Source organism: Silurus aristotelis (genome assembly GCF_946808225.1).
Source record: "Silurus aristotelis genome assembly, chromosome: 11".
NCBI classification, from domain to species: domain Eukaryota; kingdom Metazoa; phylum Chordata; class Actinopteri; order Siluriformes; family Siluridae; genus Silurus; species Silurus aristotelis.
The window spans coordinates 13,332,029-13,350,202 of record NC_139584.1 but is presented as its reverse complement, the minus strand read 5'-3'; the positions used below and the strand labels follow the sequence as shown (position 1 = coordinate 13,350,202).

Below are 18,174 nucleotides of genomic sequence, written 5' to 3'. Positions count from 1 at the left end.
AGCTGTTTTTTTTATTCAACAATGGCTGACAGGGGAGAAGAAATTGATTTGGTCACAAATATGCTGACAAGACAAACGACAAACGAATTCAAAGATTGACCATGAACTTTTTATACTGTTAAATGTTCTTTCCTGATTGAGTTTTCACAAAAACCCATAAGTTCTCTTAATTTTAAATCCCCAGAAAACCTGTAATGCACAGAAAAATGCAAAAAAATATACGGAAATCAGGATAATTTTATGAGGTTAATATTCATTGCTTGCTTCAGATGCTTTTGAAGTAGATGTATGAAGGCAGTGCAGCTGTGGCTGCAGTGAAAGAAGACTTGCTGAATTGTGTTAATTGGGTTTCTTGCTTTTGTAATGGCATTAATTCTCGCTGTATGAGATACCTGACTGTGATGCAGCGCTCAGTTATACTGCATTTCTCTTTAATATAATATATATAGCTGTGACATCACAATGATAGTTTTAAGAAAATGGATTGACTCAGGTAAGACACCACTGAAGGCCTAGGAGTGAAATGCACGGCCCCGGGACTGTGTGATTATTGTGCCATCTATAGTTATAGCCACTGCATTGTTCTAAATCAAGGAAAAGCTTCCCATAGAAGGAACCAATACAAACTATGAATCAACTGCCTACAAAGCAATGATTGGTTTGTACGTTATTTAATGTAGCTGTACACAGTGTGCTTAATTACATGAAACGGAGAGAATTACTGGCCTTACAGCAATAGAGCATGGAGCAGAGAAATTACCAAGTGCAAATGCATTAGGTGTTTGTGGCTATAATAAAAGTAGAGTGAGTATGGTAAAACTTAATACAGCTGACTCCCATGTAGAAACATACCAAGATGTACTTTCATACAATCCTACACTTACTAATAAACCACCAGTGGAAGATTTTTAAGGCCTGTGTGTAACCACAGAGCACAGCACAACAGCAGCATTTAATGCACAGCAAGCTAATGTTCCATCTTTTAGATAAAATGTACACTGCACCAAATTAATGGGGGAACTGGAAAAACCCAAAAAACACTGTTTTAGATTTCTTAGTATAAAACAAAAAGCCATTTAAAATACTCTCCATTTTATATATTATATTATACCTGTTTGTTGGACATAAATCACGAGTACAAGGAGTGATATAATCTGCATAACTGTCCTCATTATTGGTTTCTCATGTAGATCTATATAAAAATACAAATGTAACTCTTGGCTCTCAAGAGTTGTACAAAACAGTTTCAGATAAGCTATTAACTAAGATTGTTGGATACTGTATTTGATTAGTCTCTACTTTTTTCTTTTTTATCACTTGCCTGGCGACTGTTCTTTTTCTTGTTTGATCAATCAGAATGTTTCACAACAATAACCTACTAAGTATGTGCAGAACCCACATGTCCTTATTCTGAAAGGTGTCAGTCATCAGATTTTCTTTAACTAACAATGTATGTTATTTGTTATTTTATAGGTCGTGTAAAATACATTTAAAATCATTAAAAATGTCATCTGCTTTGTTTGATTATTTTACTTTACTGGAAATGCTTCCTGCCCCCAATTCCTGTAACAGAAATGTGGCCAGTGACCTCTCTTGCTGTTGAGGTGCAAGCATATGATCATAACTTTGTGTAGAAATATTTTACAGACGTTTTTGTGTGTATCCTTAAATATTTATTAGACCATGCATGTATGGATCTAGCAAGAATGTTAGACTGATCAATAATGTGTTGTATAAAAAAGTTTATGTTTTCTTTGGCTTTTAATTTTGTTTAATTTTCTTAATCATCCATTGTAGGACAAATCTTTTAACAGCTGTGTGTGTCTTTTTATTGGCTTTCAGTTTCAATGCACCTTTGTGCAAGCTATAGAGCTTTTATTACCCTAAGAACTATTAGACTTATTTATTTCATGTCAGAGTTTAGATGTTGTCATGTGTCAATGGGAAATTCGCTTGTCTGTTTGGTAATTTCTAAATAGTTTGGTGTTGTTTTGGAAAAAGGAAGGTTGGAGACTTATTTTGGGAAAAAAGGAATACTGAACCAACATGAATACCTTTCTATAATTTAATACTATGCAATTCCACTGGGACTGCAGCAAAAATGGACTAAGTCAGTGACCTGAAGTATATGTCCAAGCATTATTTAGATAGCAAACAGTTGGCTGGAGTGTTGTCTATCATGAAATGGCCTGCCCATTCACTATTTAAATGCTCTAGGATGAACTGGATTGCATGGTCAGAAAGAAATATCCAAGTAGTGAAGAACGCCTTTGACAAGTTTTACAAGAATCATAGCAAAGGGTTTTAGATGAATGTTTTAAGAAACTAACTGTCCAGATGCCAAAAGTGTATAAAGCTGTTCATACTAAAGGAGAATTTTTCAATGAAAATAAAATTAACCATTTTTAAATTTGTTAGGCTAAAGTAAATCGTCATAACTCATGTACTGCATAAAAACAAAGGGAACATATGCATTTCTATCAAAAATATTTGCACTAGATCTACCATGATCCAGCAGATCTTAATTTGGTCATCACTCTGCTTTGTACAACTTCAATTCCCAAAGAACTGAATTTCTTTTGTAAAAAGTTAATAAAATCAGAATGAAATGATTTGCAAATCTCATTAAACCATGTTTTATTCATAATAGAACATAGACAATATGTAAAATGTTTGGGAAACTGAGGAAATGTATTATTTTAAAGAAAAAATATTTTTAGAATTTGATGATTGGGTAAGATGATTGGGTATAAATAGTGTATTTTAAAAAGGCAGAGTCTCTTAGAACCAAAAAAAGAAATTGTTTTGCTGGGTTTTTTGTTTGCCAATTAATGCTATTCATGATTTCGTCTATCTTGAATAGAGATCCACTCCCAGTTAAAAAGAAGCAGCTTCATAGCATGGAGCAGGATGATGGTGTTCTTTGGGTGCTAAGCTGTCTTGTTTTTGCATACCCCAAAGAGCGTTGATCTCATCAGACCATTTCTTTAATGAAAACAAGCTTCCCATCATATATGTGAATACTGAAGGTGTTTTCACCTGTTACGTTTTTGCCTTTCATTATTTTTTGGAGGAATGTCTTGTTTTATATATGCCATATAAGCAAATTATAAGCATGTTGTCTCAGGGGTGTCCTTTCCCGCCATCCAGATTTCCTGTATAGCTGCTTTTGTTACAGTGTCAACTGTTAAAAGTGCTATATAAATACAAACCAATTTAAAGTATAGAAGATGATGCATATTCGTTTAAAGTTATTAACCAATGAACTTTATGCTAAACAACAAAAAAAATAATTATACAAGAAAAAAATGTGTTTCCGCCCGGTTTCGAACCGGGGACCTTTCGCGTGTGAGGCGAACGTGATAACCACTACACTACGGAAACGATATGTAGGCTTGCAGTAAGTAGGATTTAATATATATAATCTATAATATTAATTTCAACGCAATAATTCCAGAAAAAATATGTGGCCTTGATACTACGTTTTAAGAGTATTATTTCAGCTTAGCTTTATTGCCGGTTATAGCGGGTTAGGGTTGATCGTGTTTATGTGAATTATTTTGACTTGGTCGTGTCCCAGTAAATATCCCTCGGTTTCGTGAAACAATGAAAATCTGCGAAAACGTGCGCTCTTTTTCAGAACAATTTCCACAAAACGAACAACTGACAAAAAAAAGAAAGGATAAAAAGCTGCCGAAACCCGGGATCGAACCAGGGACCTTTAGATCTTCAGTCTAACGCTCTCCCAACTGAGCTATTTCGGCTTCCGGAAAACATGCAATTTATTTTAATACCTATATTCTATGCAGAATAGATTGAAGACTAATGTTTGACAGGGTTCAGTGCAGCATCGGATGGTGAACTGTAACAGGGGTTTTCAACTGGTTCGGTGCCAGGGACCACCATTCTGACTAACAATTAATCCGCGGCCCACTATTGTATATGTGTGTGTGTGGGGGGGGGGCGTGGTGACTTCCACACAGTCTGTCTATTCGTGGTGATATAGTGGTACATAGTGACAGCATCATATCATTCTCTGGTTCTAGCCCTGCCCTGTACTTGTATTTTAGATATGCCAGTGTGGAAAAACCGCTCTCACAAAGGTATGTAGTTGGAAAGGGTAAAAGACACCTCAATGCTTTTACTGTAAGCTCTGGAAATTCTGTCAGGCAACTTATCCAGAACTTCATAAGGGGTTGTGTATCATACATATGCCCCCTGACAGAGTCTGTGGACATCTCTATGAGCTGATCCTCTTCTACAGTAGTTAAGCTTGACCCTGCTGCTGCATCATCACTGAATGGGAGCAGGATCCATTTGCTGTCACAGCGCCACTCATCAGAATCATTGAAGTACTTTTGGAATTAAACCACAAGCTTCCTCAAATGCTCACACACAATGTCTTTAATGTCAATGCTGTCAGAATATTCCTCAACTGAAGGGAACATAGCCATGTTACAACTCTTCACTCGTTAGTTACCACTGATAGGTGCAAAGCTAGCCTATCCTGTGTCAGTTTGAATATTTTGGATATTTTCATTAAATTCAGTTTTCCCACTAATGTGCAAATATTCTGAAAATGTTCGGAAAAATAAATTATGGAAAAAAAGTGATTTTAATAGTGAAATTATGTAGGCTGTCACGGACCACAAGCAATGTCGCCGCTGACCACCCGTTGAAAACCCCTGGTCTGTAGGATGGCTTTGTGTTGACTAGTGTTGAGAGGGTGGAGAGAGTATTTTGAGCAGCTGATGAACAAGGAAAATAAGAGTAAAATAAGAAAATAAGAATAAAAAAAGAAAATAAGTAAAACGATGCCTGAGAAATGGAGATGGAGTGTGCTGGTACCGATTTTTAAGAAAAAGGGAGATGTGCAGACCTGCAGTAACTACAGGGGAATAAAGTTGATAAGTCACGATGATGATAGAGAAGTATAAAGAAGGTCAGAAGGAGTTGCATTGTGTGTTTGTGGATCTAGAAAAAACGTATGACTGGGTGGAGAGAGGTGTTGTGGTTTTGTATGAGGATGTCAGGTGTGTATGTGAGGGTATGTGAGGGTGGTGCAGGAGATGCATGGGGACAGTGTGACAGCAGTAAAGTGTGCAGTAGGAACAACAGACTGGTTCAAGGTAGAGGTTGGACTGCATCAAGGATCGGCTCTAAGCCCTTTCCTGTTTGCAGTGGTGATGGACAGGCTGACGAACAAGGTCAGACAGAAGTCTCCATGGACTATGATGTTTGCAGATGATATTGCTATTTGTGGTGAGAGTGGGGAACAGGTGGAGAAGAGCCTGGAGAGGTGGAGGTACACGCTGAAAAGAAGGGGAATGAAAGTCATTACGAATAAGACAGAGTACATGTGTGTGAATGAGAGGGAGAAATGGAGAGTGTGTTAGAGAAGTGAAGAAAAGAGTGCAGGCAGGGTGACGTGGGTGGAAAAGAGTGGCAGGAGTGACTTGTAATAGAAGGGTAACTGCAAGAGTGAAAGGGAAAGGTTATAGGACTGTGGTGAGACCTGCGATGTTGTATGGTTTAGGAACAGTAGCATTGACTAAAAGACAGGAGGCGGAGCTGGAGGTGTCAGAGTTGAAGATTCAGAAATTTTGATTGGGAGGGACGAAGATGGACAGGATTAAAAACAAGTTTAATTGAGGAACAGTGCATGTACGAGGACAAAGTGAGAGAGACATGATTAAGATGGTTTGGACATGTGCAGAGGAGGGACATGGGGTACATTGGTAGGAGAATGATGAGGATGGAGCCACCATGAAGAAGGTAAAGAGAAAGACCAAGGAGAAGTTTTATGGATGTGGTGAGGGAAAATATGCAAGAAGTTGGTTTGAAAGAAGTCAGATGTACAGGACAGAGTAGTATGGAGACAAAGATGCACAGAAGAAGATGCAAAAACAGATTCAGGAAATGTTTTACTCCCAACAGAAATGTAATGATAAATGTTTTAAAATTTAATCTTTGAGTCTTTTACCCATCTTAGTTCCATTGCTCTGAAAGATTCACTCAGCTTTAGTTTCTGTCTCGGTTAGTTTTGGGTTTGTCCAAACTGAACACAGCAGTAGAGGCTCATCCACAGAGTCAGGTGGGACAGAGCACAATCTTCTACCTCAACTGTTCAGCAAATGTTAATCTTTATTGTCTTCATGCACAAAGCCATACAGGTCAAATTCAATTGTTACAGGTCAAATTCAAAACATAAAATGTTAAAGAGTTAATATAAAATTTTAGTTAATGACGGGGTTGACAAATTGGGCTAGTCCTAAAATACTAAAATAAAAATAAATTAATAAAAAAAAAAGTTTTCTATTGTAAGATACGGTACTTTTGGTTTGGTAGTTTTGGACAGTTTGAAAAATGCTGTAAAATAAAAATGTTTACAAAAATAGAAGCGTTAATAGTTAATTCTTAACACTTTACAAAATGGAAAGTAAATGAACAGTCCAAATAAAATCATAAAATCAACCACCCTTTGCTTCATAACAGCATCAATAAACTTGCACACAGTTTTTAAAGGAACTCAGTAGGTAGATAAATATATATAAATAAAATAAATGTTGGAGAACTTACCACAGATTTTTTATGTATGTTTATGAAAAAGTTAATAACCAAAAAAAGACGAGTGATTTCACAAAATGTATTTGAGTATAAAGTAATTTATTTGACTTTGAAATATAATGAAGTAAAGTAGAAGTCTTTGCAAATGGAAATACTTTAGTAAAGTACAGAAACTCAAAAAAGCTACTCAAGTACAGGAATTAATTACATTTACTTCCAGGGGTGGACTTTCCATCTGGCAGAAAAGGGCATTTTCTCGCTTGGCCCGAAGTACTTTTTGTTCTGATACATCTCATACTGTATTTGTCTGATTGGCCAATAAAACTCTTTTCAGTTTTAGATGTTTTCCTGTTAAACTGAAAGTAAATAATTTTTTTAAGTATCTCTGATACATTGCTTTATAATTTAACATTATTTATGATTAACAATGTAGCATGTCTCTTCTCTTTCTCCCTCAAACACACAGGCACACACAAGATCGATGTCATAACCAGTTTTACGAATCATCAGTGTGGATTATCATTTTATTCTATTAATAAATTACATGTTTTTGAACTTTTTAATGTGTCTCTCACTCTTTCCTACCTATTATTATATGGCTTTAGTGCTATAATGGAATAGGAATTAGTAAACATGGTCATGGCCGTTGTCCATTTATTTAATCAATTTATTTTGAGCTTTTTTGATAAATGATTTGATATTTGATATAATAAAATAGGGTGTAAAAGTTCAAACTGTAACAATAATGTTTCCGCCCGGTTTCGAACCGGGGACCTTTCGCGTGTGAGGCGAACGTGATAACCACTACACTACGGAAACTGGCGCGGAAAACGCTCCACTAAACACACACACACACACACACACACTTTTTCTCTCTCTCTCTCTCTCTCTCTCTCTCTCTCTCTCTCTCTCTCTCTCTCTCTCTCTCTCTCTCTCTCTCTCTCTCTCTCTCTCTCTCTCTCTCTCTCTCTCTCTCTCTCTATTAAAAGCAGTGCTTTCAGTAAGGTGGGTTTTGGGACACACAGACATAGCAGAAAGCGTACATAAATTGTCATCACAGAAGAAAAGGCTTAGAAACAATTTAGATACAGAATCTTTTATTGGTCAGATTTCCGAGGGCATATAAACATGATCTAACACTTTGGAAGATTTAAGCATGGTCTATTCTCTTCTGCTTTTTCGGTTCCTGTCAAAGGCTGGCATTTAATACTCGGTGTACCAGTGAACATTTCAATTCTTCTCTCTCTGTGTGTTGGGGAGGGGAGATGGGGGGGGGATAGTGAATTAAGTAAAAGAATTTGCAAATATGTTTGCACCAAATAAATAAAAAAAAAAAAAAAAAAAAAAAAACATCAATAATTAAAACACAATGCATTATTTTGCTTGTTTTCTTGTTTCGCAAAATCACAAATCTCTGGGGATTACATGTGAAATATAGTAAAGACAAAATACTTCTAAATAACACGCATGTTTGTTGCAACAAAAAATAATAATTAAGCATACAAATAACAATAATTTTTTTCTTTACCTATACTTTGAGATGTCAGGTATACACTTCCGCGTCCTTGACTGGATGGAATTTTCTCCACAGTCAGGTTTACAGAAACCCCATTTAGACCATTCTGACCATATGGCTTTTGGTATTTGTTGATCAGGACCAGCTGGTTAATTAGTAAAAAGTGGCAGGAAACAAATAAATACAGGTTAAGATTTTGCCCTTCACATTCCTGTAGATTTTTCTTTTAATTGACTTACATTTGGAGTTAAAAAAATATACACAGTATATACAACCCCAATTCCCAAAAAGTTGGGACACTGTGTAAAACTGTGCAAAACAAATAGCAATGACCTGCACATCTTATAAACCCGTACTTTATTCACAAAAGAACATACAGTAGAAAACATATTAAATGTTTATACCATGAAATTGACCTATGTTTAGAAATAAAATGAGGTAATTTTAAATTTGATGGCTGCAACACATCTCAAGAAAGTTTTTTGCACATTTTGCACATTGTCCCAACTTTTTTGCATTTGGAGTTGTATAAATGTTTTTTTATATAGGTATGATTTGAAATATAGACCCCTGAATTTATTTTCAATTATTCATTTATACAGTAAATGACCACTACTCACAAACAAAAACTGCGCTAGGTGGATAAGCACTCACCTTCACAGCCTTCAATATTATAGCACTGTTCAAAAGTTATAATGTCTCCGTCACAGGAAGCTCCTCCATAATTCCTGCCTATGCAACTTCTTGTTCTCCTTTTCCTCCCTAGTTTATTCTTGCATGTAATTTCCCTTTCATTTGTTGACTCACACTTGCCCCATGGAGACCACTCATCCCAGTGACCGTTAGCTAATGGAAAGAAAAAAAAATCTTCTTGTTCAATGTTAGGGAGTTTGAAAGGAGTTTACAACATTTTAGAAGAATTAAAAATAGCATGTGATTATTTGTTTATTCTGAGTTAAAAATAAATTATTATTATAGCTTATACCTTTACTGCATTACATTAAATATGTAATAAAACCAAAGGAAAAACAAATGATCCATAAAAGTGGTTCACCTGGGCAGTTTTTTGAAACCACACAGATCTTTGTTCTACTATTTTCTCCTGAGCAGGCACTGCCTTTATGTTTGGGTGCAGGATTATCACAATTACGATCTTGTGTCTGTTGTCCCACTCCACATGTCACAGAGCATTCAGAGAATGCTAACCAAGGCCCCCAGTTTCCATTTACTGTGAAGACATATTTTCCCTATTAACAACAGCATTGCCACTCTGTTGAACTCCATTTACTGGAATAATAAACAATTACAATAATCTCCTCCTGCATATCTCACCTGGACAAAATGGCAGGTGTGTGCAGTGTTGACTATCTGTGCTGGAGCCTGGGCAATCATTGCCACGTGGCTCAACAGATGGGGAAGGGTTTGTACATGTTCGTTGTCTCTGCTGTTCAGGTGTGAAACCCCCTTCTACTTTACAGGTCCCTCCACATGCACCCCAGTTTCCCCATGCGGACCAGCCTCCATGAGCTAGGGACAAATCACCATAATATATACATCATTTTAATATAAGTTAAAAGAATAGATTCTATGTAATATCACATATTGGTTTGATGGTTAATCCAAAATATTGTAGCATGATTGTTAATGTAAAAAAAATCAATGTATCTTTGACTGATTTAAAAAATCTGTATGGTCAGAAGGTTTTAATGGTATTTCTATAACGGTACAACATTCTATAACAAGCATGAAAGAATTACAAAATATAAAAATATAATTACATATACATTGACTTGGTAAAGCCAAGTGTCCTGTGAGTAAGTAATTCCAGGAACTACTTTTGCAGGTTTTACACACAATGTAATGTAACTATGTACAATTAAAGAGTATTATAGGTTTTTTTTGTTTAGTTTTCATCAGAAAACCATTGCAACCACTGGCAACTGCTGTAAATTTAGTAATGTTTTTAGAAAATTATCAATCCTGCCATTGATTTTTAAACAACATTCTTTGTTGCATTTTATTAATAACATGATTAATGTGTAATTCATTACTTAGGAAAAAAAAGGTATTTTACTTGGACAGACAATCCCTGTGTCACAAGTTTCAAACTCATCGCTGCTGCCCTCGCAAGAACCATGACATTTGGGAGGCGGGTTAGTGCAGGTCCTTGTCCTTGTTTTGCGTCCTTTTTCACAAGTAACTGAGCATGGCTCCCAAGGACTCCAGTCAGACCACTGTCCATTTTCTAAAATAAATTCCAGGTGTTAGGATAATAAACGTTGGTGTCAAAAAAAATGCACTATACATTCAATATAATGTGGACATCCCACCACCAATATGTGTTTCTTTTTCCCAAAATGCTGCCACAAAGATTGTCAAGGATGCCTATTGGTGTTGTAGCATTACAATTTTCCTTCACGGAAACTCAAACCTGACTCAAACCTGTTCCTGCACAATTCACTGTCTATAAAAACAGTTTGCCAAATTTGAAGAGGAAGAATTTAGGTTCCCTACCCACTGCCATGACTTTAACACCACTAAACACACCAGATTTCCATTCCTGACATCACTGTCTGACCAAAATATAGTTGAAAGTTTTCCCACAAAAGTGGAGATTATTCTAACTGAAAGAAAGATTCAAGTTGCAATGGAATATTTAAAAGACATATTCAATATTATGGTTAGGTGTCCACAAATCTTTGCTGATTAACTATGGTGATCTAATGTATATATTCATATTTCCATTTTCATACCTGGGCAGCAAGGTTCTTCCTCACAAGGTTCAGTTTGTTTATTTCCCACATCTTCTCGGTCATTACACTTGCCAATGCCATAGCAGGCACGTGTTCTCTGCCTCACGCCCTCAGTACAGACCATTGAGCATGCACCCCAGGATGACCACGAAGTCCATGAAGCATGCCTGTGATAAAACATTTAGAAACTTTAAACAAACTTTAGGTTTTTAGATCATTTCTTTGTATAAATTGTTGCTATTGTTTAAAAGTCAGTAAATTAAATGGAAATGAATATATTTGGTTATTTTGGTTCCAGTTTTCTGGTACAAACAAATTATGGTACCGCCTGGTAAAATTTATAGTTTTTTATAATGACTTTCGGGCTGATATAGATATAAAATGCAGGCTGACTAATGACTATAATATTTGTATATTAAAATACAAGTGTTAAATTCATGTAGCTTATCTGTGATGTTTTGCTATCTATAGTCATAGTCACTGTACAGTTCTACAGCTAGCATTATGGAATGGCTTTCCATTGAAGGTACCAATTAATGTGGCTATACACAGTGCACAATGTGCTTAGTTATATGGAGAGGGAATAATGACTGGCCTAGAGCAATAAAACATAGAGCAGAAAAACTATTAGGGGTCCATGCAGCGGATAATCTGTCTCCATACCCTATATATATATATAGGGTATATATAACTTACCTGCAAGATTTGCAAACATTGCTGTCATCCATGTAGCCATATAAAGGGTTCATACAGCAGTCATCAAAAGACACTTTCCCCAAAATATTACCACATGTTCCATCTGTTAGATCAAATGTGCTATAACACTGCACCGGCTGGGGAACTAGAAAACCCCCCAAAAACACTGTTTTAGACTACTCGGTATAAAACAAACAGCAATTTAAAATACTCTTCATTTTTATATTATATTATATTATATTATATTATATTATATTATATTATATTATATTATATTATATTATATTATATTATATTATATTATATTATATACAAACCTGTTTCCTGGACGTGAAGCACGAGCACAAGGAGTAATATAATCTGCATTACTGTCCTTATTATTACCTTCTCATGTAGATCTAAATAAAAGTACAAACGTAACTCCTAGACACAAGAATTCTAACTGCATGTACAAAAAGTTTTCAGATAAGCTATTAACTGAGGTTATTGGATACTGTATTTGATTAGTCTCTGCTTTTTCTTTTTATCACTTGCCTGGAAGATGATTTCTCAAACCTCCTTTCTTGTTTGACCAATCAGAATGTTCACAACAAAACCTACTAAGTGTGTGCAGAACCCCCATGTCCTTATTTTGAAAGGTGTCAGTCAATAGATTTTTTTTTCTTAACTAGCAATGTATGTTATTTGTTATTTTACAGATTGTGTGAAATACATTTAAAAATCATTCAACATGTCAGCTGCTGTGTTTGTTTTAGTTTTGTAGATGTAAGAAAAAAAATTCCTGTTTTTTACTTTACTGGAAATGCTTCCTGCCCCCTATTGCTGTAACAGAAATGTGGCCAATGACCTCTCTTGTTGTTGTGGTGCAAGCATATGATCATTAACAGTTTGTTTAGATTTTGGTGTTTAGATCTATATTTATAGACCTTTTTGTGTGTAACCTAAAACATTTCACAGACCATGCAAGATTGAAACTGTGCACTTTGGATATTAATTTTGACTATCAGGTTTGCAGACTGTTACAGGGTTTCTTTAAAATAACCCAGGCAAGTTTAGACTTTAGACTGATCAATAATGTCAGATAATAAGGTTCATGTTTGCTTTCGACAAATTGTTACATGTGCATGTGAGGTCTTTTTTATGTGCTCCAAATTCTGATGCACCTTTGTGCAAGATTTGGATCTTTAATTACCCAAAGAGCTCCTCAGTAATATTTATTTTTACCAATGTTTAGATGTTTTCACATGTTAATCTCCCAAATCAACAAGCATCATTGTGCAAAAGGGGAAATTGTCTTATCTGTTTCGTAGTTTCTTGTGTCAACTTCGTTGCATAATCAAATGTGACATAAAAAGGAAAGTTAATAAAAATGTTTTGTATTTTTATTGTTTTACTATTATTACATTCTTGGTTTACACCCATATACACTGGAACTAAGCACCCTAAACCTGTTTGAGCATGACAATGCCTCTGTGAAAAAAACAAGGTGCCCAGATATGATTTTCCAAGGTTGGAAAATCTCAGACCTCCTCATAAACCATCCAGATCTCAGATGTTTTCATTTGGTCGTATTTTATATATATTGCTTCCAAGATTAAGGATCTATATTAGATGCTACTTCATTTTCAGCAAACTATAAGGAACGTATGGTAAAAACAAATAATTTTTTTGTTGTTTATTTACTTACAAGCATACTAACTGGGGTTCTCTTGCACTTACTTATATTTTTGTTTATTTTTACATGCCATATTAATTCATAATATATTTATTTTCTTTTCCAAAAATCTAAAAAATATATTTTTTTGTTTGATCCGCCGAGATTGTAATAAGGTTAAAGAATTTTGTCAAGATGCATGGATGAAACCAGTTAAAACATCACGCGACAACAAATCAGCATGAGCATAAAATCTGTCTGGTGTGACTTTTCGTGAGATCCGAACTAAAAATATATATATATACAGTACAGACCAAAAGTTTGGACACACCTTCTCATTCGAAGAGTTTTCTTTATTTTCATGACTTATTTTCATGACTTTCTTTTTTTTTTTTAGAAAGCAAGTCACAGTCCAAAAGAAGAAGTAGGCTGTTTCTTGATTTCTCAAGGTTCAACGGAAAACTTTCTGGACCTTATGACACAATTAACATAAACAACACACAATTGTTGTATTCTCACTGCTTCAAAAATAACATTACTAAATGGAAAATGAAAAAGAAATTATATATATTGAAGTAAAGTGATTTTGATTGAAGTGATTGGGGCCTCCATGTCAACAAATTATTTGGAAGGTGTGCCAAAGACTTCCCGTGGGCTCACCACCTGCAGGAGGGACCGTAAGGGACGGTGCTGTGAGGATTGGGCAGCAGTCGAAGGCGGGGGCCTGCTTAGACTGCTGCCCCCGCGACCCGAATTACGGATAAGCGGGAGTAAATGAATGAATGAATTTGTGCCAAAGAAAATAAACTGTGTTATAAAGTTCTCTAAACATTACTGCTATTTTAACATGGCCACTACTGTAATGGGGTCTATGGTCAGAGGTTTTTAGCAACACACACTAATTTCTTACTATTATTCTTATAGAGAGTAAGAGGGAACCTTGGGAGGTTAACCAATGTTTACTATTAGCTTTCCGCCTCTCCTAACCACGATAAAAAATAAACTAATCAATATAGGACTGTTGTTAAATATATGTCATTAGTAAAGGCATTGGTAAACTTTAGAATCTCCTTCAGCATAGATTGCAATAGGATATAACATCAATGAATCATGAAAGCTTCAAACCCAGCACAAATTTCATGAAGAACTCTCTTTCATTGTAGCAAGTAATGCAAGCATACAGTATAAATGCGCCAGAAAAATCACGAAAACTTCAAGACAACATTGATCATATTAAATTAGTTCGAATCACTGAGCACAATCAAACCTAAGATAAAGGTCCATTAAAATGCACAAGATTTCAAATTAGTTCTTGTTGTTTTTATTAGATTCTTCTAGACTAAAACAGCATTTAAATGTGAAATAATGCACTAATTGGTGTTTGGTCTGTTTTTAACCGCAAGAATTGTTCTCGAGATTTGTCTCGAGATTTGTCCCTAACCCTAACCCTAGATTTGTGCTACTTTGCCTTCGTCATGTAATTAAGTAATTCAATAAAGTTATTTAATAAAGAAAATAAATAAAATCTTCCAGTGTGCAGCAATTCAACCCAGCCATTATGGATGCACAAGCCAGTGCACTCTTAGTGCCGGTCCCAAGCCCAGGTAAATGGGGAGGGTTGCGTTAGGAAGGGCATCCAGCGTAAAACATGTGCCAAATCAAATATGCGGATCACAAATGAGAATTTCATACCGGATCGGTCGAGGCCCGGGTTAACAACGACCGCCACAGGTATCGTTAGCCGACAGGGTACCGGTGGAAATTGGGCTACTGTTGACCGAAGGAGGAGGAGGAGAGGAGGAAGACGTCTACGGAGACGGCAGGGAATGGAGCAGTGTTGGAGAGTGGAGGTTCGGGTTGGTACTTTAAATGTTGGTACTATGACGGGTAAAGGGAGAGAGGTAGCTGATATGATGGAGAGGAGAAAGGTAGATCTGTTGTGTGTTCAGGAGACCAAGTGGAAAGGGAGTAAGGCCAGGAACATTGGAGGTGGGTTTAAACTGTTTTATCATGGTGTGGATGGAAAGAGAAATGGTGTAGGGGTGATTATGAAGGAAGAGTACAGTAAGAGTGTAGTGGAGGTGAAGAGAGTTTCTGATAGGGTGATGATCGTGAAGGTGGAAGTTGAAGGGATGATGATAAATGTCATCAGTGCCTATGCTCCCCAACTTGGCTGTGAGATGGAGGAGAAGGAAAAATTCTGGAGTGAATTAGATGAAGTGGTAGACGGTGTACCTAGGAAAGAACGATTGGTGATTGGGGCAGACTTTAATGGGCATGTAGGTGAAGGGAACAGAGGTGATGAGGAGGTGATGGGTAGGTATGGTTTTAAGGAGAGGAATGTGGAAGGGCAAATGGTGGTAGATTTTGCTAAAAGGATGGAAATGGCAGTGGTGAACACGTATTTTAAGAAGAAGGAGGATCATAGGGTGACGTATAAGAGGAGGAGGAAGGTGCACACAGGTGGACTATGTGCTATGCAGGAGATGCAACCTGAAGGAGATTGGAGACTGTAAGGTGTTGGCAGGGGACAGTGTAGCTAGACAGCATCGGATGGTGGTCTGTAGGATGGTTTTGGAGGCGAAGAAGAAGAGGAGGAGAGTGAGGACTGAAAGAAGAATAAGATGGTGGAAACTTAAGGAGGAAGAGTGTAGTGTGAGGTTCAGGGAAGAGGTCAGACAGAGGCTCGGTGGTGTTGAAGAGGTGTTGGATGATTGGGCAATTACTGCAGGAGTGATGAGGGAGGCAGCTAGAAAAGTACTTGGTGTGACATCTGGAAATAGAAAGCAAGACAAGGAGACATGGTGGTGGAATGAGAAAGTGCAGGAGAGCATAAGGAGAAAGAGGTTGGCAAAACAGAAGTGGGATAGACAGAGTGATGAGAAAAGTAGGCAGGAATACAAGGAGATGCGGCAGCAGGTGAAAAGGGATGTGGCGAAAGCCAAGGAAAAGGCATATGAGGAGCTGTATGAGAGGTTGGACACTAAGGAAGGAGAAAAGGATTTATACCGATTGGCCAGGCAAAGGGACCAAGCTGGGAAGGATGTACTGCAAGTTAGAGCAGTAAAGGATGGAGAGGGAAATGTCTTGACTAGTGAGGAGAGTGTGTTGAGAAGGTGGAGGGAGTATTTTGAGCAGCTGATGAATGAGGAAAAGTTGGTAAAGCAGAATGTGGAGTTGGTAAAGCAGGATGTAGATTAGGATTAGTAAGGAGGAAGTGAGAGCGGCGATTAAGAGGATGAAGAGTGGAAAGTCGGTTGGACCAGATGACATACCGGTAGAAGCGTGGAGATGTTTAGGAGAGATGGCAGTGGGGTTTTTGACCAGGTTGTTTAACAGGATTTTGGAAGGTGAGAAGATGCCTGAGGAATGGAGAAGAAGTGTGCTGGTACCGATCTTCAAGCATAAAGGAGATGTGCAGTCTTGCAGTAACTACAGGGGAATTAAGTTGATCAGTCACACCATGAAGTTATGGAAAAGAGTAGTGGAAGCCAGGCTGAGAGCAGAGGTGACAATTTGTGAGCAACAGTATGGTTTCATGCCGAGGAAGAGCACCACAGATGCCTTATTTGCTTTGAGGATGTTGATGGAGAAGTATAGAGAAGGACAGAGGGAATTGCATTGTGTATTTGTGGATTTAGAGAAAGCATACGACAGAGTGCCAAGAGAGGAGTTGTGGTATTGTATGAGGAAGTCAGGTGTGTCAGAGAAGTATGTGAGGGTGGTGCAGGACATGTATGAGGACAGTGTGACAGCAGTGAAGGGTGCAGCAGGTACGACAGACTGGTTCAGGGTGAAGGTTGGACTGCATCAAGGATCGGCCCTGAGCCCTTTCCTGTTTGCTGTGGTGATGGACAGGTTGACGGACGAGGTCAGACAGGAGTCTAACTGGACTATGATGTTTGCGGATGATATTGTCATTTGTGGTGAGAGTAGGGAACAGGTTGAGAGGAGCCTGGAGAGGTGGAGATATGCATTGGAGAGAAGGGGAATGAGAGTCAGTAGGAGTAAGACAGAGTACATGTGTGTGAATGAGAGGGAGGGCAGTGGAGTGATGCGGTTGCAGGGAGAAGAGGTGGAAAAGGTGGAGGAGTTTAGGTACCTGGGGTCAACAGTGCAAAGTAATGGAGAGTGTGTTAGAGAAGTAAAGAAAAGAGTGCAGGCAGGGTGGAGTGGGTGGAGAAGAGTGACAGGAGTGATTTGTGATAGTAGAGTATCTGCAAGAATGAAAGGGAAAGTTTATAGGACTGTGGTGAGACCTGCGATGTTGTTTGGATTAGAGACAGTGGCATTGAGTAAAAGACAGGAGATGAAGCTGGAGGTGGCAGAGCTGAAGATGTTAAGGTTTTCGTTGGGAGTGACGAGGATGGACAAGGTTAGAAATGAGTTTATTAGAGGGACAGCGCATGTAAAATGTTTTGGTGACAAGGTGAGGGAGGCGAGATTGAGATGGTTTGGACATGTGCAAAGGAGGGACATGAATTATATCGTAGAAGAATGCTGAGGATGGAGCCACCAGGTAGGAGAAAAAGAGGAAGGCCAAGGAGGAGGTTCATGGATGTGGTGAGGGAAGACATGCAGGTAGTTGGTGTGAAAGAGGCAGATGTAGAGGACAGGGTGGTATGGAGACGGATGATCCGCTGTGGCGACCCCTAATGGAAGCAGCCGAAAGAAGAAGTGTGCAGCAATTCACTTCACCGCTTAATGACATTGGGGTCATAATTTATGAACAACTTGATCATTTACACAATTAATGTTTAATATTCTTGGTTTGGACTTTAACACTGCATTTAGTTGGGTGGGGTGTTTTCACCTTCCGAACAGTAAATACTAAACTAAAAGTTGCTACTCGTTAGTCTGCGTTGGGAACTGCGAGACATTTCCCAATTCCCAGTAAGGCTGACGCCATTGCGATTGCTGAGAGAAATCTAGGTAAATACATTAACGCCCGAGCGACACCTGGCGGTATAATTAGACAGTACAGCAAG

At 37.6% G+C, this 18,174-nt stretch overlaps 1 protein-coding gene across 1 annotated transcript; it reads right to left on the bottom strand.

The window, feature by feature from the left end:
- Positions 1-7,647: 7,647 nt before the first annotated feature.
- On the bottom strand, positions 7,648-12,039 carry LOC310732859 (properdin-like). Its single transcript, XM_083553554.1, has 9 exons — positions 11,850-12,039; positions 11,533-11,677; positions 10,837-11,003; positions 10,158-10,328; positions 9,416-9,610; positions 9,138-9,311; positions 8,738-8,929; positions 8,096-8,228; positions 7,648-7,812 (listed from the first exon to the last, which is right to left on the bottom strand). The coding sequence occupies exons 1-9, from the start codon at positions 11,896-11,898 to the stop codon at positions 7,701-7,703; spliced, it is 1,338 nt and encodes a 445-aa protein (XP_083409680.1). The 5' UTR covers positions 11,899-12,039; the 3' UTR covers positions 7,648-7,700.
- Positions 12,040-18,174: the final 6,135 nt, after the last annotated feature.

Excerpts from the sequence above, each read along its gene's own strand:
- LOC310732859 (XM_083553554.1), bottom strand. The coding sequence starts at position 11,898 with ATGCAGATTATATTACTCCTTGTGCTCGTGCTTCACGTCCAGGAAACA. Across the intron at positions 9,611-10,157 it reads CACAGGGATTGTCTGTCCAA|CTCATGGAGGCTGGTCCGCA; the intron begins GTAAAATACCTT and ends ATTTGTCCCTAG. Across the intron at positions 7,813-8,095 it reads CCTGACATCTCAAAGTATAG|AGAGAGAAGAATTGAAATGT; the intron begins GTAAAGAAAAAA and ends CCCAACACACAG.